General features: G+C 49.4%; 2 protein-coding genes across 8 annotated transcripts; one reads left to right on the top strand and one right to left on the bottom strand.

Moving 5' to 3' along the window:
• Nucleotides 1-1,032: 1,032 nt before the first annotated feature.
• On the bottom strand, nucleotides 1,033-17,721 carry SMG9 (SMG9 nonsense mediated mRNA decay factor). 4 transcript variants are annotated; one of them, XM_083455510.1, is made up of 14 exons: nucleotides 17,582-17,721; nucleotides 14,529-14,685; nucleotides 14,370-14,444; nucleotides 12,866-13,126; nucleotides 10,865-10,962; nucleotides 10,464-10,576; nucleotides 9,483-9,594; nucleotides 8,772-8,867; nucleotides 8,199-8,284; nucleotides 6,843-6,949; nucleotides 5,903-6,010; nucleotides 5,516-5,641; nucleotides 3,586-3,730; nucleotides 1,033-1,807 (listed from the first exon to the last, which is right to left on the bottom strand). In XM_083455510.1, exons 4-14 carry the CDS (start codon nucleotides 13,032-13,034, stop codon nucleotides 1,729-1,731), a joined length of 1,239 nt encoding a protein of 412 aa, XP_083311636.1. In that variant the 5' UTR covers nucleotides 13,035-13,126; nucleotides 14,370-14,444; nucleotides 14,529-14,685; nucleotides 17,582-17,721; the 3' UTR covers nucleotides 1,033-1,728. The 4 variants fall into 4 exon arrangements, with proteins under 4 accessions (XP_083311636.1, XP_083311633.1, XP_083311634.1 ...); XM_083455507.1 differs by having other exon boundaries at nucleotides 12,866-13,109; XM_083455508.1 differs by lacking the exon at nucleotides 17,582-17,721 and adding an exon at nucleotides 17,271-17,356 and having other exon boundaries at nucleotides 12,866-13,109.
• LOC310684247 (uncharacterized protein) lies at nucleotides 17,398-26,590 on the top strand. Of its 4 annotated transcripts, none has more exons than XM_083455037.1 (3): nucleotides 17,398-17,734; nucleotides 21,168-21,254; nucleotides 24,138-26,590. In XM_083455037.1, the coding sequence occupies exons 1-3, from the start codon at nucleotides 17,531-17,533 to the stop codon at nucleotides 26,310-26,312; spliced, it is 2,466 nt and encodes an 821-aa protein (XP_083311163.1). In that variant the 5' UTR covers nucleotides 17,398-17,530; the 3' UTR covers nucleotides 26,313-26,590. The 4 variants fall into 4 exon arrangements, with proteins under 4 accessions (XP_083311163.1, XP_083311165.1, XP_083311164.1 ...); XM_083455039.1 differs by having other exon boundaries at nucleotides 17,699-17,817; XM_083455038.1 differs by lacking the exon at nucleotides 17,398-17,734 and adding an exon at nucleotides 19,161-19,426.
• Nucleotides 26,591-26,789: the final 199 nt, after the last annotated feature.

The raw sequence follows: 26,789 nt of genomic DNA, 5'->3' as shown, positions 1-26,789 counted from the left end.
GGGGGGGGGGATAAGGCGACTTATGAAAACCAAGTGCAGAAACCATGCAAGAATTCCAGGGGTGTCAGATCTTAATTGCTGTGATGTAGCTTTCCAGACAGCAGAATGTTTCATGTTTCCTGGGGCACTGTTCTGCATTCTAACCTTTTCCTGAGGCCAAAGCATGATGTGGTTATGTCAGTGAAAGTCCTCTCCAACCACATCCATGAAGCATGACAGGAATCATGTCACAGATGAAAAGCTCTCAGGGATTTTTGGCTGTGGTACATGTACTTCACTTCTGCCAACCTATAAACAAAGCCAGTGACAGTCCACAGAACAGGGAGGGCAATCAGGCTGTCATGACGACGGTAGGAAGCGATGGAGGGAAAAGCAGTGACGTGTCAGCGTCATTCCTGACAGTGGACGGCACTTCAAAAGGCGTTTGCTGAAAAACATTCCCTGGAGGAAATATGCTGGCAAAGCAGAACCCAGCACAGTTGACTCCTGCATCCCACCCATCAGGTGATTGACAGGTGGGTGTGGTTTTGTGGATATTACTTTATGGGTCAGATTACACCCAAAAGTGGCCCATGAACCAGAGATTTTCCACCCCTGTGCTAAAGAGATGTTCTGCCACCTCCAAGGTGGACTGGAGGAAATAAAAAATATTTTCAAGCCAACTTTATTTTGCACAGGAGCCCATCACTCAAGAATCATGCCTTCTTATCTTTCTCTAGGTCAGGGTTTCCCAAACTTGGGTCTCCAGCTGTTTTTGGACTACAACTCCCATCATCCCTAGCTAGCAGGATCAGTGGTGATGGGAACTGTAGTCCAAAAACAGCTGGAAACCCAAGTTTGGGAAACCCTGCTCTAGGTTAAGTCTTCTTATATCCCTTCTTCAGAGGGATGCAATTACAGACATTATTCTTTCAATAATTTTATAGGCCAGGCTATGCTCAACATACAGGCATCTGTGCATACCCACACTAGAGATACTGTTAACAATGGAGGCAGTCCGGAGTTTTTTGGGAGGGAAAGCCACACACAACGTGAAACGGCACGAACAATTTATTAAACAAGAATGTCATATTCCTCAAAGGGAAGTTACTCTTAACTCACATTGCTGCAGGAACAAGAAAGCTAGGCTTGGATCGAGGAAAGGGGCAGAGACTTGAGGAGGGGGAGATGCATCGGGGTCCACGTCCCTCAAAATGGAAGGTTATGAGCAACACACTCGACTACAGGGAAGTACTGTCTCAACATATACAAAGCAACAACTCTCGCTCCCCACTGACCTTTGCTCTGACCCACCACTGCAATTGCAGAGATATTATTTTTCCTGCTTAGAAGGGTAGGAGGAGGTTACTGGTGGTTCTGTCATAACTCCTACACTGGCTTCTGCTTTCTGGAGGGAGTTGCAGCCCATGAGAAGACATGCAGAGCTCTCCCGTCTTTGCATGTAGGTGGGAATCGGAGCCCTAAGAGACACGGAGCAAGACCCTTGCTGGACGGCAGGCAGTACGGTGGCCCAGTAGGGACACCACACCAATCCTGCATTTCTGCTCCTTGAAACTTGCATAGCATCACCGAAGGAGGGCTAGTGCCCACCCCCTACAGCTCCCTCTCTGGAAGACACACGTCGCTTTGTGCCTCTGGACGCCGGCTCAGATGCCCTGGCCCACCCAGCTCGGGGGGTGGGAGGAGCCTGGCTGCTGTTCGGCAGCTACCAATGCGAGGATGTCACGCTCAGGCCAGCAGGCGGCTGTACTCGGAGAGAGCAGAGGATTTCTTCACACCATCCCAGATGCGAGCTGCATAGTGGAACCTGCCCGGGAGAGGGAGAGGAACATGGCAGTCAGCTTCAGCCCAGAGGCAAACTGGATCCTACTGAGTTACCTGCTCTGTTCCACAATAGCCTCACAATACCCATAATGTTATGGCAAGTTAATCTGCATACGTATATTATTTATTTCTACTTTCAACTGGCAGATACTCAGATATGTGTGTGTGTGTGTGTGTGTGTGTGTGTGTGTGTTTGTGTTAATTTTTTTTGGAAGCAAGTAACAAAGGAGAAGGAGCACACTGGAAAGAGACAAAAACCCCAGAAAACCGAGGCATGCAAAGGAAGGAAGGAAGGAAGGAAGGAAGGAAGGAAGGAAGGAAGGAGGGAAGGAAAACAGGAAGGAAGGAAACATGGGTAGAGAATCCATGCCTGACATAGACAAAACTCAGGTTTTCAAGTTTTTGTCAGCCACATCCTATTTCTAAATGTGTGCAGGAGAGCTAGAAACTTGCTTTAATATACAAAACGTGCTTCTTCAAAGGCAGATTTTACATCTGAAATCCACTTGTGCAGTGGGCCTGCATGCAAAGGAAATTTGGCAGCCCTTTCTCTGGCATACCAGAACAGGAGAAGGGCAGGCTTTGCACTCCTACGTAGGGGTGACTGGGGCCCCTCTAAAATGCACTGTGGCTCACAATGCTACCCAGCTGCCCGCAACTCCATTTACTATGGCAAATTTACCTCTTGCATCTCCTGAGGATGATCTATATAGTGCACAACAGACTGAGAGTATGCACGCTCGCAGGAGTGAGGCAGCTTTCATTATGCAGTGAAACTCACATTGTGTTTATAGTAGAGGCATTCCTGACTCTCACACCCCTAGGTTTAAAATCCTCTTAAATCACACGAAAAGGTTAAGATGGAGCCACTCCAAAGGACGAGGTACATCTTACACAGCAATTTTTGCTCTGTTCTGAGCGGAAGTCTTCAGAATAACATACCGGTACTTTTAGACATCACAAAATGTCCAGTATATGCATCTCAGAATTGCCAGTTAAAGAGTCTGATGCACAGGTTCCTATCTCTTGTGAAAACAAACTTTTCTTGCTAATTGGGGGCAATTAGTAATTTACAACACGTTTAAGTTTATGGCTTTGTTAGAAGTGTGGTTTTACTGCTTATGTTAGGTGCTGGTTGTTTTGAGCTTTTATAACTTTGCAATAAGCTTAAGGTTTTGTGGTTTTTTGACAAGAAACATTGTTTTAAGAAAGAAAATATTGTTTTAAGATAAGAGAATGGGGACCAGAAGGCTGGTAATGTGATTCTGGTCTGTATCACCTTTCTTGGTGTGGACATCACAGAGATGCAAAATATGTCTTCCTCCCCTATGTAACAAGCTCAGCTGGGTGACCTTCGGTCGAGGGAAATTATTAACAGGACGCTCAGACCATTGTCTGAAACCAGCCAAGGCCGGGTGGTGCAAAAGGCACCGTATTTGCCACGCTTCCTGGAAGGCAGGCATCTGCCAGCACATAAAGCGATGACACATTAACTTGCTAAACTCAAAAGGTAACCTAGCACCATCAATATTAAGCTTTATTGTGACATGAGCTTTTGAAAGCAGAAGCATACTTTGCCAGATGGGGAAGCTGGAACGTTATTTAATTACATAAAATCATTAGCAGGGAGAGCGACTTGCCTGACGAGAACGGATGGCTGATCAGTTGCTCAATGGGCCTTGCAACCCACCAAGTTAAGACCCCTCTTAAGTTATTCTCCTACTTCAACCACCAAAATCTCTCTCTCTCTCTCTCTCTTACCAGTTCTTTTCGGTCAGGATGGTGTGGGAGAGCTGAGGCCGGGACATAGACATAATCTGGCTCCGAAGCTTGGCAATCAAAGACTGGAAACTGGGGTGCCCCTTGTACCCAGGAAGGAGGGAGAAGAGGGGGCCGCTCCCAGGGGCTGCAAAGGAAAGGAAGACAGGCGGGTTACTCCATCCGTTGGGGCATCTGGAGCCTTCACCAGAATGAAAACAGCCCTTTTCCAAAAAGGAATTGTAATGAGAGAGAGAGAAAAAAACCTATCAAATAATAAAAAAAAACACTGATCTCGCGAGGAAAAAGCAAGCAAGTGATTTGTTACCTGGTGTAACTGAGGTGGCAGTTCAAGCCGTGATGGGGCCATCGCCGCATCTGGCTGGGTTGGAAGGGCAGGCAAATTGCTGCCCTGGCCCGAAAAGCCAAGAGGTCCTGGGCTGGCTCAGCCCCTCATGGAACACCGTGTTTGGGGGCTTTCAGTGGATTAAACTAAACTGGCACCAACTCCACAGGCACAAGCTGGATGGAGGGACACCTTCACACAATCCAAACCAGACCCCAGCCCAGCACATTGGGGATGCAGGTTGCAGTGTTATTTGGAATAGCAGGGGGAAATTCAGTGGATGGATTTTGCTCTGTGCTCCAGGGTTGCTGCAATTCCTCGTATCAGGGCAGAGCTATACGCAATCCATGCAGAAACCTAAATCACTAATGCAACATAATTCTGCTATTTTGGCTAAACAGGGTAGGCAATGAAATGTGCTCTTAAAGCCTTTCCTTCCTGCAGTTTCCCCACCCCAACTGTTCTTCTAGTAAAAGCCTACCTTCTACCCAGAGTAAAAGTAAAGGTAAAGGACCCCTGACAGTTAAGTCCAGTCGCAAATGACTCTGGGGTTGCGGTGCTCATCTCGCTTTAGAGGCCGAGGGAGCCGGCGTTTGTCCGCAGTCAGTTTTTCCAGGTCATGTGGCCAGTATGACTGAGCGGCTTCTGGTGAAACCAGAGCAGCGCACAGAAATGCAGTTTACCTTCCCGCTGGAGCGGTACCTATTTATCTACTTGCTCTTTGATGTGCTTTTGAACCACTAGGTTGGCAGGAGCAGGGACCGAGCAACGGGAGCTCACCCCGTTGCAGGGATTTAAACCACTGACCTTCCGATCGGCAAGCCCTAGGCTCTGTGGTTTAAGACCACAGTGCCACCCGCATCCCAAGTTACCCAGAGTAGACCCACGGAAATTAACGGACCTAACATAGTCATGATCAATTGCAGTGGGTTTACTCTGAGTAAAAGTGGAATACCACCGCATCCCGTTAAGCTCTTTTTTCGAGAGAACTTGGCAGATTGCTGGAAGGATTCTGAGCACATGAAAGGGCTAAGTCTGTTGCCATCCCCATCCCATCTTCCACCCAGGAGCCACCTGCAACTAGTTCATATGGAAAAGAAAATGGTAGGCAGGTGACAGGATTTCCAAGGCTGATGTGGGACTGATGCTGTGCATTGCTTCTCTTTTTCAGTTTTGATTTAGTATCTGTATCCCCCTTTTTAAACAACAACGCTGTGCTCGAGGTGGCTCGCAGTAGCCATATAAAAAAATCAGCAGACATTGTGATTGCTGTAATCGTATCTAAAGCATGGCAGCGTATAAATAAAGCAGAAAACGAGTTCAGCAAACAATGCCATTCGATACAAACTCACCATGAATCAAAATGCCAGAAATGGCTGCTGAGCACCAGCCCTGCTCTCTTGAGTCACTCAGCACGCATCCCTTACCTGCTCACATGGTGAGTTAAATATTAAATATGGATTTGATTATGTTGGGGACCAATTGGCAGAAGAAGCTGCCAAGAGGCAGAAGGCAGTGGGGGCTTCAGCCCTTCTACCTGTTTAAATATCAAGCAAAAGGGCTGGAGATCCAGCACCAGCTACTCACCTGCCCTGGGCAGAGCATCATCCGAATCGCTGTCCATAAATGGCAGTAAGAACAGGTTGACCTCTGAGTCCAGGTAACTTTGAGGAAGGCCAGGAAATATGTTGCATTCCAGCATGGAGAGGGTGCCTGGGGGAAAGAAACAGTGCGGTTAAGCAGACAACTGTCTTGAGATAACAGGAAATACGATTTTCTGGGTTTGGGGGGCTTAAGAGGTGGCAGCCAGGAAGTTGGTGCTGCCTGCTGGCCCATTGGGTCAGCAACCTGCTGTATTTGGTATGTATGAGAAAGCCCAAGTCTCTATATTGCCTCCTTCGGCAGGCTTCATCTTCTAGCTATTTTAAGCTCCACAATCTGGCCTTTCAAATACATTGCAAAGAGGCACATTACCCTTATATTTCAGGTGAGAGTGCATCATAATCTTGTCAATAACCAGGTGCATCTGCTTCAGGTTCCGGGGGCAGAAGTTCTCCCTCTTGGCTTTGTTCTGGAGAAAAACTGGGGGGGGGGGGGGGGAGAGAGAGAGAGAGAGAGAGAGAGAGAGAGAGAGAGAGAGAGAGAGAGAGAAGGTTTACAGGTGTCCTAAATGTGCCTGTCCCCATTGCTCAAATCTAAACAAGAAGAGATAGGGCCACCCCACCCTAAGCCAGAACTTCATCCAATTGTGGCGCTCAAATGAAGAGTTGTCATCTCTTCAGATTTCTGACTTGGCAGCTGTTAACTGCTGTGGGCATTATTTTGCCACGTCTACCAGGATGCTGCCTAAACACAAAATCTAGGATCCAGCTTGCAGCTTGGGGAACCTCAGCTGTGTTTCAAGAGAAGAGCTGGGGAAACAAGGAAACGCCAACTAAGATGCCTTTGGTGGCCTCTTTCTGCTTTACCCCTTGTTTACACCATCTCCAGCCCTTGGGTCTCTGCCTCCACCCCCCACCATCCTTTGCTTTCCACCCCACTGCCAGCTCCAGGTGTCATGAAGCCCCAGGAAAAAGGGTTCTCTGGTGGTCTTCCCCCTTTATTGGTGGGACATTGGTAGTGATCCAAGCAGCACCAAATGGCAGGAGGCCACTTAAACTTCCACAATGCCTTGAATTGGGGGTCTGGTGGAAAATTAGAACTGCTGCTATGCCTGGCCACCAGCTGCTGCTCTCATTGGGAGTACCCAGATATAATTTTATCTTTCTCTAGGGAGGCCCTTTGAGCAGGTGTCGACTGTAGGCCATCACAGGACCCTGCCAGATGCAATCACTCTTGGAGACAGGATACTGGGGTGAGGGTGGGACAGGCCACTTATCCAGCCCAATAAAGACATGCTTATGCTGTTTCATACCAATGTGCGGGTAGTATTCTGTGCCCTCATCCGAGCCAGAGGAGCCGCTGGATTCGTGACTGGGAGACGGGGTGGAGGGCTTTACCATCTCAGCTGTCTGCAAAAACCTGCAACAAAAAGCCACTTGCGGTTGAAGACTAGGAATAATATTTTGCAAAGAATAAGTAAGATGAAGCATTGTCTGAATAGACCTTGTCCAACCTCTGGTGGAGAATGGAAATACGGCAGGATCTTTCTGCTACCAGCCATTTTTAAATTTTTGCTGTTGCAAGGGAAACAAAGTGTTACCAATTCTGAGAGCACAAATAGCTGGGGCAGCTTTAAAGATGGCAACAGAAGCATGAAGGTGAAAGAGGCATTTTTCTTTTTCCTTCATCCAGAGATACTGGGCTAGCACCTACTGGTTGGCATTAAGATGGCCAGTTAGTACCCACAGAAACAGATACCCCTGTACTGTCTGAAATGGATCAAACCCAACCAGCCCATCACAGCCAGACATACACGCAGAACTTACAATACAAAACAAACATTTTTTCCTCTTGTCAAGACCGCTTCAAAATATATAGCGCAAAATACTGACTTTTCAGAAATACTGGGTGTTTCTCAAGGATTTTAAGTACCAACAAACAGGCGAGTCACCAAAAGAAAAAATCCATTCTCAAGACTGCGAATTTTTCTCAAGATCAACCCTGCAATTTAGCTTTCAAAATCTCTGAATTTTCAAATATACCCGCACAACTTCAGAGCTGAGGAAACAAAAACGAGGACTTCCTAGTGCATATCTGAAATCTATCAATTCCCTTAACTTACTGGTAACAGCATATATAAAGAACATGAGGTCCTATGTTTTGTCTAGTAATCTCCAGTTAAAAGACACCCAAATCCAATGCCAATGAAATCTTAGGGACTAAGTAAAATTCCCATATCTTTGGCATCCGGTATAGCTGGCACCTCTCTGCAGTATCCCAGACACAAAATAAATTATGCCTTATTTGTATTAAATTATAGAGGTAGCAAAATCCACCACTTGTGGGAACAAGTTGCATGCTACCCAAATGTAGAATTCAGGTTGAGGTTTGAAGGGAAAGATTATGCCCAGCCCTCCTGCTTAGGCAGCAGGAAAATGAAGGGGCTTAACTTCTGACCCTGGGGCACTAGGGAAGGCTTCCTCAAACTCGGTCCTCCAGATGTTTTTGGCCTACAACTCCCATGATCCCTAGCTAGCAGGACCAGTGGTCAGGGATGATGGGAATTGTAGTCTCAAAACATCTGGAGGGCCGAGTTTGAGGAAGCCTGGCCTAGGGCCTTTGGTTTGACTCTTTTGTTTCCTACAGCTGTGTGACTAGCATGTCTCACCTGTACAGGCTCAGATCAGTAAACCAGTCTTGTACCACGATGACCACATGGCAGACAGTGAAGAGGAAAGCAGCAATCTGGAGGGACTGGAAGGAAAGCAGATGTGAGTAGGAGACGGGTCAGGGCTTGGGACCTCAGGGTACAAGGTTTTGATCTGAGCATGCTCTCAAGAAAGCAGGCCAAAGGACACCTTTGCTCCTGTGCTGAGAGTGCCATGCTTCGAAACCATCTGCACTTTTGGTGGGAAACACCCTTTGTCATTATATGGGGTCAGATGAGTTTACTGAAGGGACAAGGCCAGTGAAAAAAGAGTTGAGGGTGAGTTATATTCTAAGGATTACAGAAGATAACAGAACTGACCCCAGGAAGCTGGCTTGAAAAGGGCAGGAATTCCCCATTTCTCCAGCTTTGTTTTCACTTATGCCTTAGCACTGTGAGAACCAACAGGACAGGGAGCTACCTGTCTCTATAGGGAGGTTCACCCCCCATCATCTGCCAGAGGTGAAGATTCCGCAGCTTATTCCCTACACCCACATCCACCATCATCACCCGACACATACAAATGGTCCCTACCTGCATCTCAACGTAGGTATGAGGCAGGTTATACTCTGGAGGCAGCTTGCGGTCATTGTTGATCAAGTGATCTAAAATGGAGGGACTGAGAATGGGCTACAGAGGGAGAGAGAAAGGAAAAAGGAAAAAGCATTTGGAGGGTTTTGTTCACCCTAGTTTCCAACCTGAGGCTACCCTGTTCTCAGTCCTTGTTTCTTAGCTAAAGCTAGTCCTTTCCTACGGCACTAGGTTTTCCTACTAAACGATGCTACCTCCTTCTCAACAACTCATGGATGAAACGTTATATCCTGTGAATTGAGAACATGACCAATTTATATTCTTAATCGTTTTGTCCTTCTTCACTCCCCTAGATGCTCAACAAATTTGGCACTCACATAGCTCCCACCTCTCCTTTCTTGTATCCCATCTAGCAAACCCAGTGGATCACTTTCTGCTCTCCAGACTGGACTAGTTGCTCTGTCCTGCTCTCCCACACTCTGGGAACAGATGTCTTGTGGAAGAGAAGCATTATAAACTGCCTTAAGGATCAGCTGCCTTGATCAAATAAGCTTCAGTCTCACAACAAAAACAAATATATCTTTCACCAAAGCTGTTGGTGGCAAGGCAATGGAGGTCTGGCATTGAAACCCATCCAGGGTTTACTGGAAGTTGCATGGAGAATTCTCCAAAGATAGTAGGAGGCAATTGCAGAAAGATGACCAAAGCAGAGACCTGAGTGTCAAGGAAGATGATACGCTCCTGGGTGATGAAGAAGTCGATGCCACTGGTCTGGTTGCCCCCACGCTCCTTGATCTCCTGGCTCTGAGTGCGGAACACATATGTCCTGGAAGAGAGGGGAAAGGATTGGCAGGAAAGACAAAGCAGAGTTGATAAATCTGTATTGAATTCCACTTGTGGCAGTGAAGACTGATCACTGACTGGCTGAGCTGGTGCGAAGGCATGAAATGTTCAATCATTCCTAGTGCTTAAAAGAAAAAAAAGATGAGAAAATGTCTGCAGCCACACATGTCAGTGTGAGGGAAAGAAAAGCTGTCAGTTTAGCAGGGATTATAATCTTATTTAGATACTGGGGACAGGAACAGATTCATGAGGCTGTGTTTTAACTGTTTTTACTGTCATGACTGTATATCACGTTGAGATGACTGCGTAGAAGGCAATGAATAAATTGATGACGACGGTGACACGGCAAGCTTAGGGCTGGAAAGAGATTCTGGGATGTAGAGAATCTAAGGGGCAGATATCTCAGAGACAAGGTGGTTGAAGGAAAGATTCTAAGTACACAAATGAGAAACAGATGAAGGAGTCTTCAGGGCAGAGGGGATAGGGGATAAAAACCATTAAGAGGAGGTGGAGGATGAATGTTACATATTGACTTGAATCGGTCAGTTATTTGGCTTAAGGCTTCTAGTACCGCTACATCAGCGTCAAATAATGTCTCCAGCCAATCAAAATCACAAGGTGATAATCTTCAAAGCTTTATTTTCAGCATGCCCAAGATGCATTGCCCTGCATCTTCAGGCAACCCCACCCCCTAAACAGCTAAGAGGATCTCCCAACAGAGGAAGTCTCCCCAACTACTTTCCTTATTCTATGCAATTCATTCTCTCAACTTCATCACCCAACCCTTTCCATTAAACAGCCTGACTCTGCAGTTGTGGTTAACGGTTCCCCTGAGCCAAGCCCCCAAATTACCTTTGATCCTCTTCAGGCTGGTTGGCAGACAGCAGTGACATCACCATGGATTTGCCGGTGCCCTGCAGTCCCAGCACCCCAACCACCAGCACATCCGTTTGGTCCAGAAGATACTAATGTGGGACAGAGGGGGGGAAACACTTGTAAAACATAACCAGCTAGGACAGAAATCACAGGAGTTTTAAAGAGTGGGATTATCTAGGTATTGTTACCATCGTTTCTCAGTGCAGAGAAATGTTCCCAGGGAAATAGCCCATCCCCAATGCAGGCATACTTGATCATAGAACAAGGGCCGAGCAATTAGAAGGTGGGATTACTGGGGGAGCGCAGGAAAGCTGCAGGAAGAGGAAGAGGTGCAGATGAAAGATGGCCAGTAGGAAGTCCCTGGACTTTCACAGTACCTCAATGGCGCTGTCACACCAGTTCATTTGGTCGTCCACCAGCTTGATGCTGTGTTTCATCTTCTCTGGGGCTAACAGCTTGGCCTGGCCAACCACAGCTGGAATGGCAAGAGGGTCTGAGGTCAACAGGGGCCAGGTGATAAGTCCCACGTAAAGGTTAAGTGCATCATTATTTATTTAACTGATTAGTCGTTTAATGCAAAAATTAAAAAAAGGTTGCCAAACAGCTTACAAAAAAGTGGAATAGGCCTAACGGCACAAAACAATGCATTCCAGTGAAGTCATTTCAATAACCCATAAACAAACTATGGGCAGTGATCATTAACAGCTTTCAAAAGTCCCATTTACTCCCCATTAAATATTGCAGTTCTTTCTAGGAACAGCAATGGCATTTCATAAGGTGAGTCTGACTTTCCCAAGTTCTGCTCTGCCCTACCTCTTGTTTGAACTTTCGCCAGACATTCTCATACAATTCCAAGTCGTCGTCGTCCCCACAGTCGCAGGGACTAGCACAGTGTTCCCCAAACTTTTTACACCTAGGAACCACCCCACTGCCAGATTAAAAGGGAAGGCACAGCACATACACCCAAGAGAGGATACGTTCAAGATTTCTCCACTGGCGCCTAGAACAAGGCGTGGGACTTCCCATTTAACAGCACTTCGCAGAGGTTGGACCTCCCTTTGCCTGGTAAGTACAGGGCCAGTATCAGCGACAGACATAACTGTGCACCTGCTGAGGCCCACAGTACCTGCTGCCACCCTCTGTAGTTTCCTGGTCCTGCCGCTCTTCCTCCTCCTATCATTGCTTGCTCAGTTGCCCCCTTTCGAGTATGCAAGCAATGACAAGTGGCAACTCCTCTGGGCAAATGTGCAGACCGGGCGAAAGAATGGGCAACAGTGACTTCGGAGAGGAGGGAACACGCTGCCCAGAGCCCCACCACCATCCTACAGCAAAGCAAATGGAACGGGCACCAAGTCAGAAATGGGGCAACTTTCTGAGCTGCTGGCGATTCCAGAGTGCCAGTCCATTGTTGTGCGAGGGCTTATCTAGGCATCTTAACTCAGGAATCAATCCTTTACACGCTTACCTGAGATAAACCCCCAATGAACTCAATGGGACTTATAGTTTTGGAACAGATGTGCATCGGATTGCGTTGTCACCCTCTCGGGTTGACGCCGGTGCCTTTATTTTGGATGGCCACACAAAGTGCTGGAGATACAGTGGTACCTTGGTTCTCAAACGCCAAAAACCCGGAAGTAAGTGTTCCAGTTTCCGAACATTTTTCGGAAGCCGAACATCCGATGCGGCTGTCGGCTATTGTTCCCGGGGCGCCTGCATCAATCAGAAGCTGTGCCTTGGTTTTCGAACGGATTAAGTTTGAGAACCAAGGTACCACTGTATTCAGTTATGTTGGCCAATTCACCAAAGCACACTTTACGAGGCCTGGTAACACACTGGACTAGAAGCTTACACTGAGAAGTGAAAGCAGACACCCTTGAGATGACTGGCTGTGGTGCTTCTTAGCACTCTGTCTCTCATGGGAGTTTATTACAAATCAGGGCCTTAGACTGGTTAATTTTACAGTGGTACCTTGGTTTACGAACTTAATCCGTTCCGGAAGTCTGTTCTTAAATCAAGGTGTTCTTAAACCAAGGCGTGCTTTCCCATAGCAGCGGGGGACTCAATTTACAAATGAAACACCCTCAACAGGAAGTGAAACATGTTCCTATACTAAGGCAAAGTTCACAAACCAAAACACCTACTTCCGGGTTTGCAGCGTTCTTAATCCAAGTTGTTCATAAACTAAGCTGTTTTTAAACCAAGGTACCACTGTATTTGATGCAGCGTGTAGACAATGCATTGGGCCCTAATACTTCCTCCATGCCCCTTCTCTCCTAATCACAGCTGGCCTTTGCAGCACCCCAAGTCTCTACATTGCTTTTTTCTGGAACAGGCCAACAAGGCTAGACCTCCGGAAGTTGCCATCTCTCGTGACTTACGGTCCATGACGCTGCTGGGTGCGGTTGAGCCCATGCCCCGGTTCTGGATCTGGTAGACCGGCTGCGTGGGGCGCTGGCCCTCCTTCTCCACCTTGGCGACAGCAGCGGGAGGCTGAGCAGATGTCTCCGTTGCCCCTGCAGGACCTTTGCCTTCCTCCCGCGACTTCATCAGCACAATGGGCTTCTCTATGGCTGGGGCGGCGGCAGGCGCTGGAGCAGGAGTGGGGGTTGGGGTCCCCTTGGACTGTGAGGACACAGAGGCTGAGGACACAGAGGCCGAAATCCAACATCTCTCTCGGCCAGAAACAGGAGCACAGCCTCATTGGCTGAAATGCAACACTGCCTCTTTCCCAGAGCTGGGCATGTGACATGCGCCCCCCTCCGACCTCTGTGCTATCTAAAACAGCCGGGGTGGAAAAGAGGAGTCCCTTCTCTTGTGAGTGTCTACACTCCAGATTCCTTGTTCCTCCTCCTCACCCTATATAACTTCTAAAAGGGAAATTCACACAGAGAAGATGAAATTAAAAGAAGAGGGAATCTCTCTCTCTCTCTCTCTCCCCAATCCCTTTTCAAACAGAGAGGTAAGGAAAGAAAGAATTGGCAGCTAAGAAGTCCATTGAATACTCCTCTCGAGGAAGTGGGTCAGAGTACAGTGGTGCCCCGCAAGACGAATGCCTCGCAAGACGGAAAACCCGCTAGACGAAAGGGTTTTCCGTTTTGGAGGTGCTTCGCAGGACGAATTTCTCTATGGGCTTGCTTGGCAAGACGAAAATGTCTTGCGATTCCTGGGGGGGTTTTTTCGCTCCCCACCCCCTTTTTCTAAGGCACTAAGCTGCTAATAGCCTTTTAGCAGCTAATCCGCTAATCCCTTAAGACTTTAATAGCCGCCAATAGCCGCTAAACCGCTAATAGCGCTAATCCGCTAATGGGCTTGCTTCGCAAGACGAAAAAACCGCTAGACAAAGAGACTCACAGAACGGATTCTTTTCGTCTTGCGAGGCACCACTGTACATAATTTTATATGCACGCCACCTCTGCACAGTTCGCACCATGCTGAAGGCGACTGACAACTTGGGGAAAATAAATAACTGCAACAAACAAAAGTAAACAACAAATAAAACATTAAGAAACACAAAACTATTTCCACATCACAAGTTCTAAAATAAAGACACAAAAAACAACAGCAACAATGGCCCCCACCTACCCACCGCCCTGTGATCTTCGGCTGAAGGGCAGTATACAATAAATGAAAAATAAATAAATGATAAGCTCAACAGTAGCCCAGCCCTAGCTGCTAACCTCTAAGCTTTCTATTATATATCAACTGTTGATGACCGACAGCGTCAATAACTTCAGCTAAGCTTTGCATGGCAAGCCTGTTGCTCAGGAGCAAGCCAGAGCAGCCACTGGAGCTCTTACTGGCATCTTCGGAGGGCAACCATGGGATCGAGCAGGGAACTAAGGCCCAACCAGCTACAGCATGGCATTATGTCTCCCAACCTACCCTTTCTGCTGGTGGCTTGGCCAGGATGATGGGTGTCTTCTGCATCACGGTTCCCACCGGCTCATCCACTGGGTCCTACAAGGAGTAGAACAGGGTCAACTTGGGGCCCCACGTTGCTCCCTCACCTTATTCCCATGGCAGCCAAAGTGTGGAATTTACCCGCCGGTCTCGCTCGCGATCCCAGGGGACGTAGTCACGATCCCGGCCCGGCCCAGACAGGCTCTGGTGACCCAGCTCTTTGTCACGGTTCCAGCGGCGACGGCGCTCATACAGCCCAGGCTGGCTGTGCCCTGACTCGGACATGTGGAAGCAGGACCTGGGAGGAGGAAAAACAAGAAGCTGAATAAATAATATCTAAGAAACAAACTTCAGTCTGAGTACATAAAGAGCAACTGTCACATGCTTCCGCAAGGATGCTAAGAGACACTCAACCAGCAGGTTTTAGGGAAGGGTCAGAAAGATGCAAGCAAAGAGCAGAGAAATATAACAAAGGAAAAGGGCTCTGCCAAGGCCTCTCTTGCTATTTACATTGTGATCATGAGTTCTTTGCCTGGGGTCTCAGCTTGGGAGAACGTGGCTGAGGTATAAAATATGTGTATGGAAGAAGGTGTCCTTTTCTAGATCAAGGGTGATACTGAGAAGCCTTTGAGGGTTGGATTTGACTATACCTACCGTACCTGAGCAACCCTTCGCTGGGTTGTTCTTGGTCACGCTGGGGTGTGACTGAATGTTGAGAAGCAGCATGTGCAATGCCCACACACACACTGATTATTAAGAATACTCCAAAACCCAACAGGGGCTGGGAATTGCTTTTTCCTCTGTAAACTATCGGTCATGAAAACCAGAAGACCAGAAGTACAACTTGGAATCGAATATTCTTCCCTTGTGTCTGAAAGTCCAGTCGACTGAGTTTCAACCACAGACCTACCCACCCCTTTCCCAAGACCTGAGATAACTCAAAGGCCTCAGGCCCTGAAACCTGCTCCCAGGTGGGCTCACAGTTCAGCAAAAGGATGCAGAGCAGCCTCAGGTTGCATCTATGTCAGAACTAACCAAACATGAAGGCAGGACTAGGAAAGACTCTATGTGAAGACTGAAGAACAACAGCTGCCACTCAGCGCTGGGCTGGATCATTTGCCTTCACCCACTGGGTGTGTTGCACCATTGTTGTTGCTTTTTAAAGGTGGTGTTTTGTTTTTTGTAAGGCTAGGACCCGAACCAATGAATTCAAGAAAGAAGATTCTGACTAAACATCAGGAAGAACTTTCTGACAGCAAAAGCTGTTTGACAGTGGAACGATCTCCCTCAGGAGGTTGTGGACTCTCCCTCATGGGAGGTTTTTAAGCAGAGGCTAGATGCCCACCAGCCACGGATGATCTAGTTGAGATTCCTGCATTGCAGGGGGTTGGACTAGATGACCTTTGGGCTTCCTTCCAAATCCACAATTCTATGATTCTACGATGCTGTGAAACAGAAGCAGATGTGTACAGGGGAAGGGTGATAAGATGCCAAGGCTGAAGGAAGCCTTGCTCCTGTACCAAACCTGTCCTTGTATTAAAGGGATATCTGCAGGCTCTCTACAAGTGCCCCCAGTCATCCAAGGTAAGGATTTTCAGGGGTGGTATCCTGCCTGTGCAATTCCCTTCTTCAGCAAGGCCTACCTAGTGCCAATACTGTTATCTTTTGGATGCCATGCAAAAGCATTTCCATTCTCTTAGGATTTCTAATGCATTTAGCATGCTGTAATTTTATTGCACTTTGTTTTGATTTCAGAATTTTTCTTTGGCTTCGCAAACCACTGGAAGCTTTGCTGAAGAGAGGCATATAAATGTCTGTAAATGTTCCGCGATCTTTAAAGAGCTGTGTTGTATACATTCTGGTAGGCGCAACATTTTCTCCTCTGTACCTATCAAAATTCCCTCCTCCATGCAACTATTAAAAATATAAGGGCCCTGCTTGCACTTTAAGGTGTCCAGGTGCAAAGGAAGGGAGTGCTGAACCTGGCACTGTGTTGCACTTTGGGATCAAAAGTGGGACCTGGATCAGCAAATTAAATCAGCCTAGATTAAACACCCATCTTACTCAATGGCTGCATCCAGATAGCACAATAAAGCTAAGCAATTTGTAAGCATGACTGAAATAAACCTAACCTCCCTCCCAGGGATAGCCACACAAAAAATTTGCTTCTAGTTTTGATTAACCAGTTTTTGCTTCAGCATTACGTCCAAACTATGTTTAATCCTTCCCAACCTGATGCCCTCCAGATGTTCTGGACTACAACTCCCATGAGCACTGGGTGAGATGACAGTTGCAGCCTAAAATATGTAGAGGTCACTATGGTTTGCTGAAACTGAAGCTAGCTGAAGCCGCAGTGTGAAGTGACTTTGTTTCAAACACACCACCGCTGAGCTTAATGTGGACAACATGGCATGATGTGGATGATCAAAACATGAAGCATAAGTTTCTTTATGTCTACGCCGGGAGATAAACAAGGGCTATACCAGCCTGAGGGGAGGGGAGGCTTGTTATTGTCACAGTAAACCATGGTTGTTGTTGCTTTTTTGTTTTTGCAATGTCTGAACACAACCAATGTAAGGCAACTTTCCTGGATCTCGTTTCAAACGTGAGAAATCAACCCTGTGGGGCTCATTATAGCTGTGCATTAAGCACCTCAACAGGCAGCCGCAGAGAACAAGATGGAGATGAGTTAGCAACCTGGAGGAAGAGGAACGGATTTCGTCCGCTTAAAGTTTCCATGCAAATAAAGAGAAGTTTGTGGGGACAAAGAGCAAAGGAAACACACCTGGCTTAAAAATAAATAAATAAGAGTACAAATGGAGCATGGGAGGCACATGAAAATGATAATGCTTCTGAGCATGTGCAGAGTGTCTCACGACTCACTAATTTAACCACCTCCATTTACAGGGAAAGTTTCCAGGTCTGAAGTCATAGCTTCTACGCAAGGTCTAACCATAGGTTGTTGTTCTGAGCGGGGTGGGGTGGGGGGGGCAAGTAAAGGGACTATATTAATTGGCGGAAGGATACACTCATAGAATTCGTTTTGAACGTCACTAATGCAGTATACAGCGGAGGGATATAGAGGAGAATAAGATCCAACAACCAGCGGATGGATACCGCAAACTCATTTTAACGTCCAGCGGATGGATACTAGCGCAAAACCCGGAACTACCCACTCCGTCCCAGAGAAATACCTGAGCGGCGGGGCGGTAAAAGCCAGCAGCCCCGCTTACGCAGGAAAGAGATCCTCCGAGCGTCCCTTGAGGCAGAAGGTAGCTTTAGGCGGCGATAGCACCTCGTTGAATGCCGGTTGGAATGCGGTCCTGCGAATCAGCGCATCTCGGAAGGTAGCAGGGTTGCGGACCTCATCGGCCACCGTTGCTTGAGCCAACGCGCATGCGCTGGGCGTCATTTCTCGCTCCGGGGACGGGTGAGCGCCGTCGGCTTTGGATTGACGCATGCTCAGTCTGCGGCAAGTGTGTGCATTGCAGCGCTGCTTTCGGAGCCTTTCGTTTGCCTAGGCAGCGTTGCGGAAGTAGTTTCATTTGTACGCATGCGTCAGAAGCCGACAGAACACGCGTAGATGGATCTCATTCCGGGGGCGGGGCGTGAAACCAGAGCGAGGCTAAAGGCCAGGCAGGGCGAATAGGATAGGCGGGGCTTCCCACGTGGAATGGTGGTGGCGTGTAATGGTTGGAGCAGAAAATAATAATAACAATAATAATTACAACACAAAACTTTTCCCCCAGCTATTAACTAGAACTTGCCATGGGGGAGTATTTTGGTGGTGTTAATAAATAAGATCATAAAAATAAGTAGAAGTGTGTAGCCAAAAAACAAAACAAAACAACAACCCCTAGCTGGCTAATTCAATACAGCATTCAGTGCAATAAAACTCGTTTACTCTGGAGTAGGGGGACCCACTGAAGTACAGGCTGCGTCAGGTCAATCATGTCTTCACTAAAAAAAAAAAAAAAATCCTGCATTTGCCTGAATCCCCGTTGAAATCAATCTAAGCTAAATCCAAATCAAATGTGCAAATTCACAAAAGGCACACAAGCATCTCCTTGAGCCCCCTTTGGGGAGGGGGTGTCACAATACTACACTGGCAGCAAAAAACCGCTCCTGGAAGAATTATTCTGTGGAGACTGAAAACAAGAGCAGCCAACTAGGATCCAAACTCGCAGCAGCCTTATCCACGTTAGGCTCGCTTTGTTCTCACACCCTTCCTTTCTCTCAATCCGAAACGACCGCAGCTTCGTAAAGCCTGATAATGATCAGCGCTGCGGTTCCTTATAAAACAAAAGACTGCCCCCGAAAGCCTTGCTCGGGCTCAGAGTTGGAATACGTAATACCAGTTCTAAAAGGGTGCCTCGGAGCATGTGCAGAGTGTCTTTGACTTTGCCCCATCTAATAAGCTTTGTTCACAGCATGAGACTCAGGGTCGTGGTTTCGAGCCCCACGTTGGGCAAAAGATTCCTGCCTCGCAGCGGGTTGCTCTGCACGATCTTCGCGGCCCCTTCCAACTCTACAAGTCCTTCCAGAGCATGTGCAGAGTGCCTTTCAGCTCCCACGGGCTTTGAAGCATCCTGATTTGGAGGGAGGTAAAGGTCCCCGTGACCACGAAGGGTGGTGAGTCCCAGGCGAGCCTGCGGCGCCATTAAGCTGAGGGACGGAGCACGGGGCGGGGAGTTCCGCAGGTCACCCGAAAGCGCTTGGCTGGCTCTTTGCTGGGCGGAGTGCTTAAGGGGAAAGGAATCGAAAGACTACAACTCCCAGCAGCCTCTGCGCCGTCGCCCCGCCCACCTCCCCAGCAATCTCCGGGCTCGTTTCCGCCCGGTCGCCGTGCGCCTTGCAAAAGGGGAGGCGGCGGCCGCAGCAGGAAGAGCAGCGGCCGCGGTGCAGCAGGTCGCGTGCGGCGGGCTCTCCCCGGAGCGCGGGCTCTTGCGGATGCCCCGGGGCGCCGCCCTCCGAGCACCATGCGGGAGGGTCTGCTGGGCTGGCCCGGAGCAGCGGCGAGGCCTGCGGGACACGCCTTGGTAAGGTCGAACTGGAGCAAAAGGAGGCAAGTTTGCAGCCCGGGAGGAAGGGGGCGCGCCCGCAGCCAGCAGGCGACGCGATCCCTGCAAGGGAGAGAAAAAATGCCCGCGATTAGATGCCAGGCGGGGCTTGGAAGGGGAACTGGCCTGGTTTCGCCCCTTCTGTATAAAACGCAGAAGAGGAGTTGATTCGCAGCAGAGGCTGCTCAAATGGGGCGCTGCCCCACCGACTCCGGCCTCCCCCAGCTGTATGCCTTTCTACTTACTGCTAGTCCAAGGGGAATCACTGGCCGCCAGCTTCCTGCTCCTCCCCAGACTCAGAGTTGCCCTCTCAGCAGGGAGGAGGAGGGGGACAAAGCTAGAGGATTAGTTGGCTCTGCCTGTCATTGATTCTCATTCCACCCAGGGTGGGGTGTCTCTGCCATTCATTCTGCTGGTCCCAATGGAGCTAAAAGAGGGATGGGCGGCCTGGGTTTCCGTTTTGTGTGGCATGCGCACTGCTTTATCAACTGATGGTGTGCTGTTATGTCCCCCACCCCACCCCCAAAAAAGCTGCAGCACATGGCCAGGATCTCTGCATCATTACGGCAAGCAGGAGCCAATCTAGTGCTGCACACCTTCATACAGCTGTCCCAGCAGGAGCTAGGTGGTCCTGTGACCTCACTCTGGTCCACAGTCTGGATTCAGCCTCCTCCTTGTTTTTGCAGGGTTACGCTTGTGAACTGCAGTTTCTGAGCTTTAATTGTGGGAATGGCAGCCAGACCTGCTGTTCAAGACACGTAATCAGAACTCCTAGGTTAGGAACAGGAGCAGCTGCCTTCTAGTGAGTCAGGCCATTGGTCCAACTAGCTCCTGCTGCACCGGTGCTTCCTAAATATCTCCCCCCCCCCCCCCGCTCCACCAACCACTTGAAAATTGCAGAGGGTCTTGGGGGACCATTTTCCTACTTGCTGTAACAGGCTGTGCCAGACACCGCATGGTTTTTAATTGCATTTTAGCAGATGAGCCGTAGACCACCTGGAAGAAGCTTGTGAGCCACTGAGACCAGTACCAGTCTACACTGACTGGCAGTGACTCTCCAGGGACCCTCCTTGGAGCTGCCAGGGATTGAATCTTCATGCAAATGAAGACTTCATGCAGTGAGCTGTGGCCCTTCCCTAAAATGTGCATGGCTCTGTTTCCATTTGAGTGCAAGGCATCCTTGGCCAACCTGAAGCTCCTTCCAGATGTTTTGTGCTACAACACCCATCTGATGGGACTGGGAGTTGTAGCCCAAAGCAACTGGAGGGGGCACCAAGTTTGTGAAGGCTGGCGTAAGGGCTTGTGCAGCAGGGGGACTGGGAGCCAGATAGTGCTATGAGATGTTAAGGAGTGGTTGTTGAATCTCCAAAAATGGCAACTCTGCCATTGGTAGAGCTTGCATGTTTTGCTCAGGAACAAAAGCTATTTGGAAAAGGGGGAAGGTGCATTTTTTCTACAGCCTAATAATGCAGCTGCAACTGCTTGGTATGGGAGCTTGTGGCCTTGGTGGCATTAGGGTCTCTCTAGATCCAGGACTTGCCCAATGGGCCCGACTGGAATTGATCAGCAGAGTCTTCTTTTCTGTCCTCTCTCCACTGTCCCACAGCAGGTTAGCCCATTTTGTTGTCTGGGGTGCGTCAGTTTCTCATATGACACGGCCCGCAGTTCTGATTTTTCAGGAGAAGGCGAGGATCGTTCAGGATGTTTCTCCTCATTTCAGGGCGCTATGGACTTGGCAGGGATGGATGTTGGAGCTGAAATTGAATTGACGGAAGATGGGTCTCTGGATGAACTGCCTCTGCACTTGGTATGCAACAGGATCTCAGCTCTTCTCCCTGTGGTGTGGGGATACCCAAATTGCTTCGTGTTTATAGATCTGCACCAACGCGTGGCTTATGAGAGGCAGAGGGTACCTGGGGTTCTGCACTCTTCTCTGTACTATCCCACTCACCCCAGTCTTGCATTTTGTCTAAATTCTGTGTGTTTGTCAGCTGTTTACTTTACACTAACCCAGAAGGTTACGGGGAGCATCAAGTATACAGTGGTACCTCTACTTATGAATGCGATCCATTTCGGGGCACTGTTTGCACCCCGAAAAGTCCGTAAGTAGAGTGCTGCTACTGCATGTTTGCGAAGAGCGATAGAGCGCTTCTGCGCATGTGCGAAGCACGCAGATTGCTTCTGTGCGTGCATGTGCTGTGAACCTGGAAGTAAACAATTCCAGGTTTGCCACGTTCATAACCCGAAAAGCCGCAACATGAAGCAAACATTACACGAGGTATGACTGTACTAGTAAAAATATTCTGGTTTTTAAATAATCCCCATTACCCTAAATTAAGCCTTGTTGCTTATAGTGGTGAAGAGCGAGCTGGAAGTTCTGTGATGCAGATCTCTGCCCCACAATGAACTTGAGCAGTAGCCTTAAATGCAAGTCACTGTCTTGAATCTTTTACATGGGGATAACATGGGTTTGCTTTGCACAGTCATTCTTCTTAGGATTGTCAAGAATAAACCTTTGATTCGTTTGAGAAGCAAGCATATCACTACTAATGGGTTGAGTCCATTGCTCAGAGTAGCCCATTGAAAGTAATGGACAGGACTAACTTATACCCATGGAAATTAATTCAACTAACTTTGGATACAGCTGGATTCAACCTATTTGTTTTTATCTTGGTCCCCTTCAGAAGTGTGTGCAGAGCAAGGCCGTAGTCCACTCTCAGGGGGAAATGGTTTATTGTATTTATTTACGTACATTGATACCCCACCTTTCTTCCATCGATGAAACTGAAGGTGGAATCCCTGTGGTTCCTTTAAGGTCTCCCATCCAGGCCCTGATCCATCCCAGACCTGCTTAGCTTCAGCAAGGTGGTGGGCTAGTGTATCATTCAGGAATTGTTTGAACTAGGCAGTGTTCTCTGTCCCAAATCTTTTAGAGGTTAAATGGGGAACCTGTGGCCCTCCAGATGTTAGATTCCAAATCCCTGGCCTTTGCCCATAAGGGCTTCTGCAGACAGGAGCTGGGGTCCAACAGCATCTGGATGGCCACAGATGCATAGGATTGCAGTATAAATCCTGATATATAATCATACGCTCCATACAAACCTTTTGGCATTCTCCGGGCTTCAGCAGAAGCCTCGCTTTTCCCCACGACTTACTAAAACTAGGCAGGAGAGCCCATGGGGTCAAGGTGTTTTTCTGCCAAGGATCTCAGACATAGGCTTGGGATTCTCACATTCATTTTCTAATCACATTCTGTTACTTGAAAGCATGTTTGGTTTGGGTTAGTTCTTTCTCCTTTTTCTGCTTCTTTTACTTCTCTTTTTATAACTGGTTTGACTTTTTTTGGATGGTTTTATTTTGATCTGTGATTTTGTTGTTGACCACTTGGGGATGTTGTTTTAGAACAGAAAAGCAAGTGACCCACAGCTGCCAGAAATCCCATCCGACAAAATTACTCTTGGTGTCCCAAGAGTCCGCCAAGCCTTGCATTTTGCAACCATAAGGCTAGAAACTTAAGAGAGAGAGTCCTGAGTGGATCGAGAAATGCTGAGTGGATGGGGAAATGCTCAATACTTGTCTTCTGTTCCCTTCCTCCTCCCAGCGTCCCAAATTTGGAATTGTGACATGCGCACAAATGTGTCTGTAGCATGTGATGCTTAATGGTGTCTGGTGTGTTGTTGTTTTTTATTGAAAGTATTTCAATTATAAAGGAATAAAGTGATGGAGAAAAAAGGGGGAGAAGTGAGAGGAGGGAAAAAACAAAGATGTGTATAAGGGAAAATATATATACATGGAAAAATTCCCTGTAATATACTCCCATGCATTCTTATACAGCAGGCATGTCCAAAGTCCATTTTGGGGGCCTAATCCGGCTCACTGGTCGGTTTAATCCGACCCCTATGGCAGTGTATTTCCTGGGGTAAAATCCTAAAAAAAAAAACTCCTTAACAACTTCAACCCTTAAAAAAGCTCAAAAACGTGTGGGTAAAATCCTAAACTTCAGTCCTAAAAAAGGATAACAACTTTGGCTGACCCTTTGGTCGGCCCTCACGGCTCTTCACTTCATCAAATCTGGCCCACTTTGAAAGTAGTTTGGACACCGTTATTCAGGGTGAGTCCTTTAAAAAAGGCCCCATGGACACAGAGTACACATGTTCCACGGGGCCTCTTTTAAAAGACTCACCCTGTGTAAATTGATGCAGTCTTTTTATCCTAAGCATATGTAGATATTAATATCCTGCTACGTTCTGTATCAACTCATTCTATTTATTATTATTATTTTTTGAAATAATTTTTATTAATTTTACAAAATAAATTTCACATTTACCACATTTAAATTTTTAAACCAAACAAGATTCTTTACAACTTCCCTCCTCCCCTCTGTGGGCCCTTTATATGTCTAAATCAACTGCATATTAATAGTTCTTCCACAATATGGCCCTCCAAAATATCCGCCGTCTTTGTAACGTTGCAAGAGTTACTGAAAGCCTGCCAAAGAACTCAAATGATTACAGTGTTCTTTTAAATACAGTCTATATATGTCCCATTCTCTATTGAAGCTTTGATCCCCTGTATCAGCTCATTCCAAACAACGTCCTATTTTCCCAAACAAAGCTTACATCTGTAAGCAGGAATGGTGTCTGGTGTGAACATCTTCTCTTAACATCTCTCTTTCTCCTTCCACCACCAGGAAAATGCCAAGAACTGTCTCTCCTGGGAAACCCTGGATGCCTCCAGCAGCGATGACGACGGGGAGGCCTATTTCACCTTCTACCTCCCCACCCGGCGCCCGGCCCGGCCTGCTCAGCGCCTCCCAGCTCAGCGCCCGCCAGCCTCCCCCTCCGCCCGGTCTGCCGCTTGCGCGAAATGGATCCCTCCCTTGTACCCCTGCCCACTGCGCCCCAGCCTTCCCGCCGCCCCCGGGAGCCCGGCGTTCGGCGCTTACCAGTGCCAGAAGTGCCTGCAGGTCTTCATGGAAGAGTGGCACTACGCCCAGCACCTCAAGGACCATGCCCAAGAGGAGCTGCAGAAGCCCGCGGCGCCACCACCCCGCGCACGCTCCCCGCCCCGCAAGCTGCGCTGCCTGGAGTGCGGCAAGCGCTTCCTGCACCCAGAGCACTTTGCCCGGCACACCAAGTGGCACCTGAAGCTGGTGCGGAAGGGCATCAAGGTCTGCCACAGGAAGGGGTGCAGGCGCTCCTCCTCCTCTTCCTCCTCCTCCACTTCCCCCGCCTCCCAAGCCGCCTATGTTTACAAGCCCGCCGAAACGCAGCTGGCAGCAAAAGGCGCGTCCGGCCTGCCGGCTGCGCAGGAGGCTCCAGGGCAGCTGAAGAGGCTCCAGGCGCCCCGGGCCCAGAAGGCAGGCAAGCGGAAGTCCTCCAAGCACCAGAGGAAGCTGCCGGCTGCCGGTGCTCCGCCCACCGAGGGCCTGCTCGGTCCCGCCCACCCGGGGCATTCGGTGGCCATCTTGGACGGGGACGTGGGCGTGGCCCTGCTGCAGCCGTGGCAGAAGCAGGAGGCCATCTTGGAAGGCCAGGTGGCGGGGGGCCTGTTCCAGCCGGCGGTCATGAACGCCGACAACCAGATCATCATCCTGGACGGCGACGAGGCGGAGGTGCAGGCCACCCTCTTCGACGGGCAGGGGAACGTCAACGCCCTCCGGCCTCTTTTCCTCCGGGCCGAGGAGCAGGCGGCCATTTTGGACGCTCCGGTGAGCCTGAGCTCCCTTCAGTTGGGCGGAGTCAATAAGGACCAGGCCGCCCTCGCCGCCGGCTGGGTTTCCCAGAACCCTTGCACGCTCCTCCGGACTGTGCTGCTCCAGGCGGACGAGCAGGGGGCCGTCATGGACGGCCAAGCGGAGGCCAGCCCCATGCAGCAGGTGATCATCAAGACCTCGGAAGGTGCATCCACGCTGTATCTCGACCCGGACCCTCACCTTTCTTCTGTGGACTTGGCCACCCTCCACTTGGTCCCTTTGCACCAAGAGTCGCAGTTTATAACCGTCCCGTACGGGAACGCATTGACCTTGGACAGCACAGACCCGGCCTGCGACGGGAACGGGGCTTGGGAAGAGCCCCAGGCCGCCGCCGTGCAGTTCTCGGGGTACGTGCCAAACCCGTGTCAACAAAACAAGCAGCCATCACCCCCGGCGACCGCCAGCCTTTCCCCCAAAGGCTCCGTGGTTGTCCGCCTGGTCCCCGGCACGTCCGGGGGGGACCACCCTGAGGTCTTGGACCTGGAATACGACATGGGCGGCGGCATCCCTGTGGCCTCTGAGCCGTGGGAGGCAAACGGGAGGGCCGGCCCAGAGGCCTACGGTGCCGAAGTGGTGGCAGCGGCAGAGGAGGACTACATTGTGGTGGAGGTGGACCCTGACTCGAGGGGCCCCAAGATGGCGGCGGTGAGGAGCCACCCCCTCAGCAGCCACAGGCGGCGGGCCTCCAAGAGGAGAAGGGTTCGGAAGCCGGCCAGACGGAGGAGGACTGCGTGGGGCTTCCGGTGCCCCGATTGTGGGGCACGCTACAGCCGGGTATCCCAGCTCCGCGCCCACCAGAAGTGGCCGCGGCGCCGAGGGCGGGGCTTCCTGTGCGAATGCGGGACTTCCTTCCGTGGCCTGCTGCACCTCCTGAGGCACCAGCTGCAGCACCTGGAGGAAGCCCTCTTCATCTGCGCGGCCTGTGGGAAGTCCCTCAAAGGGCACACGGGCCTGGCCAGGCACGGCTCCTGCCACCCTCGCCCGGCCCACTTCAGCTGCCCGTGTGGAGCCAGCTTCCGGCGCCTGTCCCGCTACCTCTGGCACCACGTGAGGAACCAGCGGCCCGGCCTGCGGGTGTACACCCTCTCAGGTTTCCTCCCCTCGAGCTGAGCCAGGTGGGCTCGCTCAGTCAGGGCCCCAGGAATATCTGGAGGTCCTGTTGAGAGCGGACCCCCCCGCCGCCTTTCGCCCACCAGTCCCTTGGCGGTTTGCCTCGTATGTCTGGGGAAACGAAGACAAAAGGCCCCTGCTTTCAGGGGAGCGTTAGTCTGACACGGTTTACTGGTTGTGAAACTTAACTTGTTTCTGTTGGGATGTATTTCTTTTGTTTTGTTCCCCTCCGCCCATGTAATTATGACTGTGAAAATTAAAACAGCAAAAGATGCTGAGTCCATCACTCTTTGCTTACCTGCAGGGGGAGGCCTGTGTGGTAGCAGAAACCTGCGTTTCTTATGTGGGTTGTGTTCACAAGAGGTAGGCTGAGGTGTGTAGGCTGGGATTGTTCGGAAAGGCATGGGCTGCAGCGTGACGCACAGAGATACCTGGAGGGGCCAGCTCCCATCATCCCTGACCATTGGTTGGAGTAAC

The sequence above is a fragment of the Podarcis tiliguerta genome (genome assembly GCF_965153285.1).
Source record: "Podarcis tiliguerta genome assembly, chromosome: 8".
Taxonomy (NCBI): Eukaryota; Metazoa; Chordata; class Lepidosauria; order Squamata; family Lacertidae; genus Podarcis; species Podarcis tiliguerta.
The sequence above is the reverse complement of the archived record's forward strand: the minus strand, read 5'-3'. Positions and strand labels throughout refer to the sequence as shown.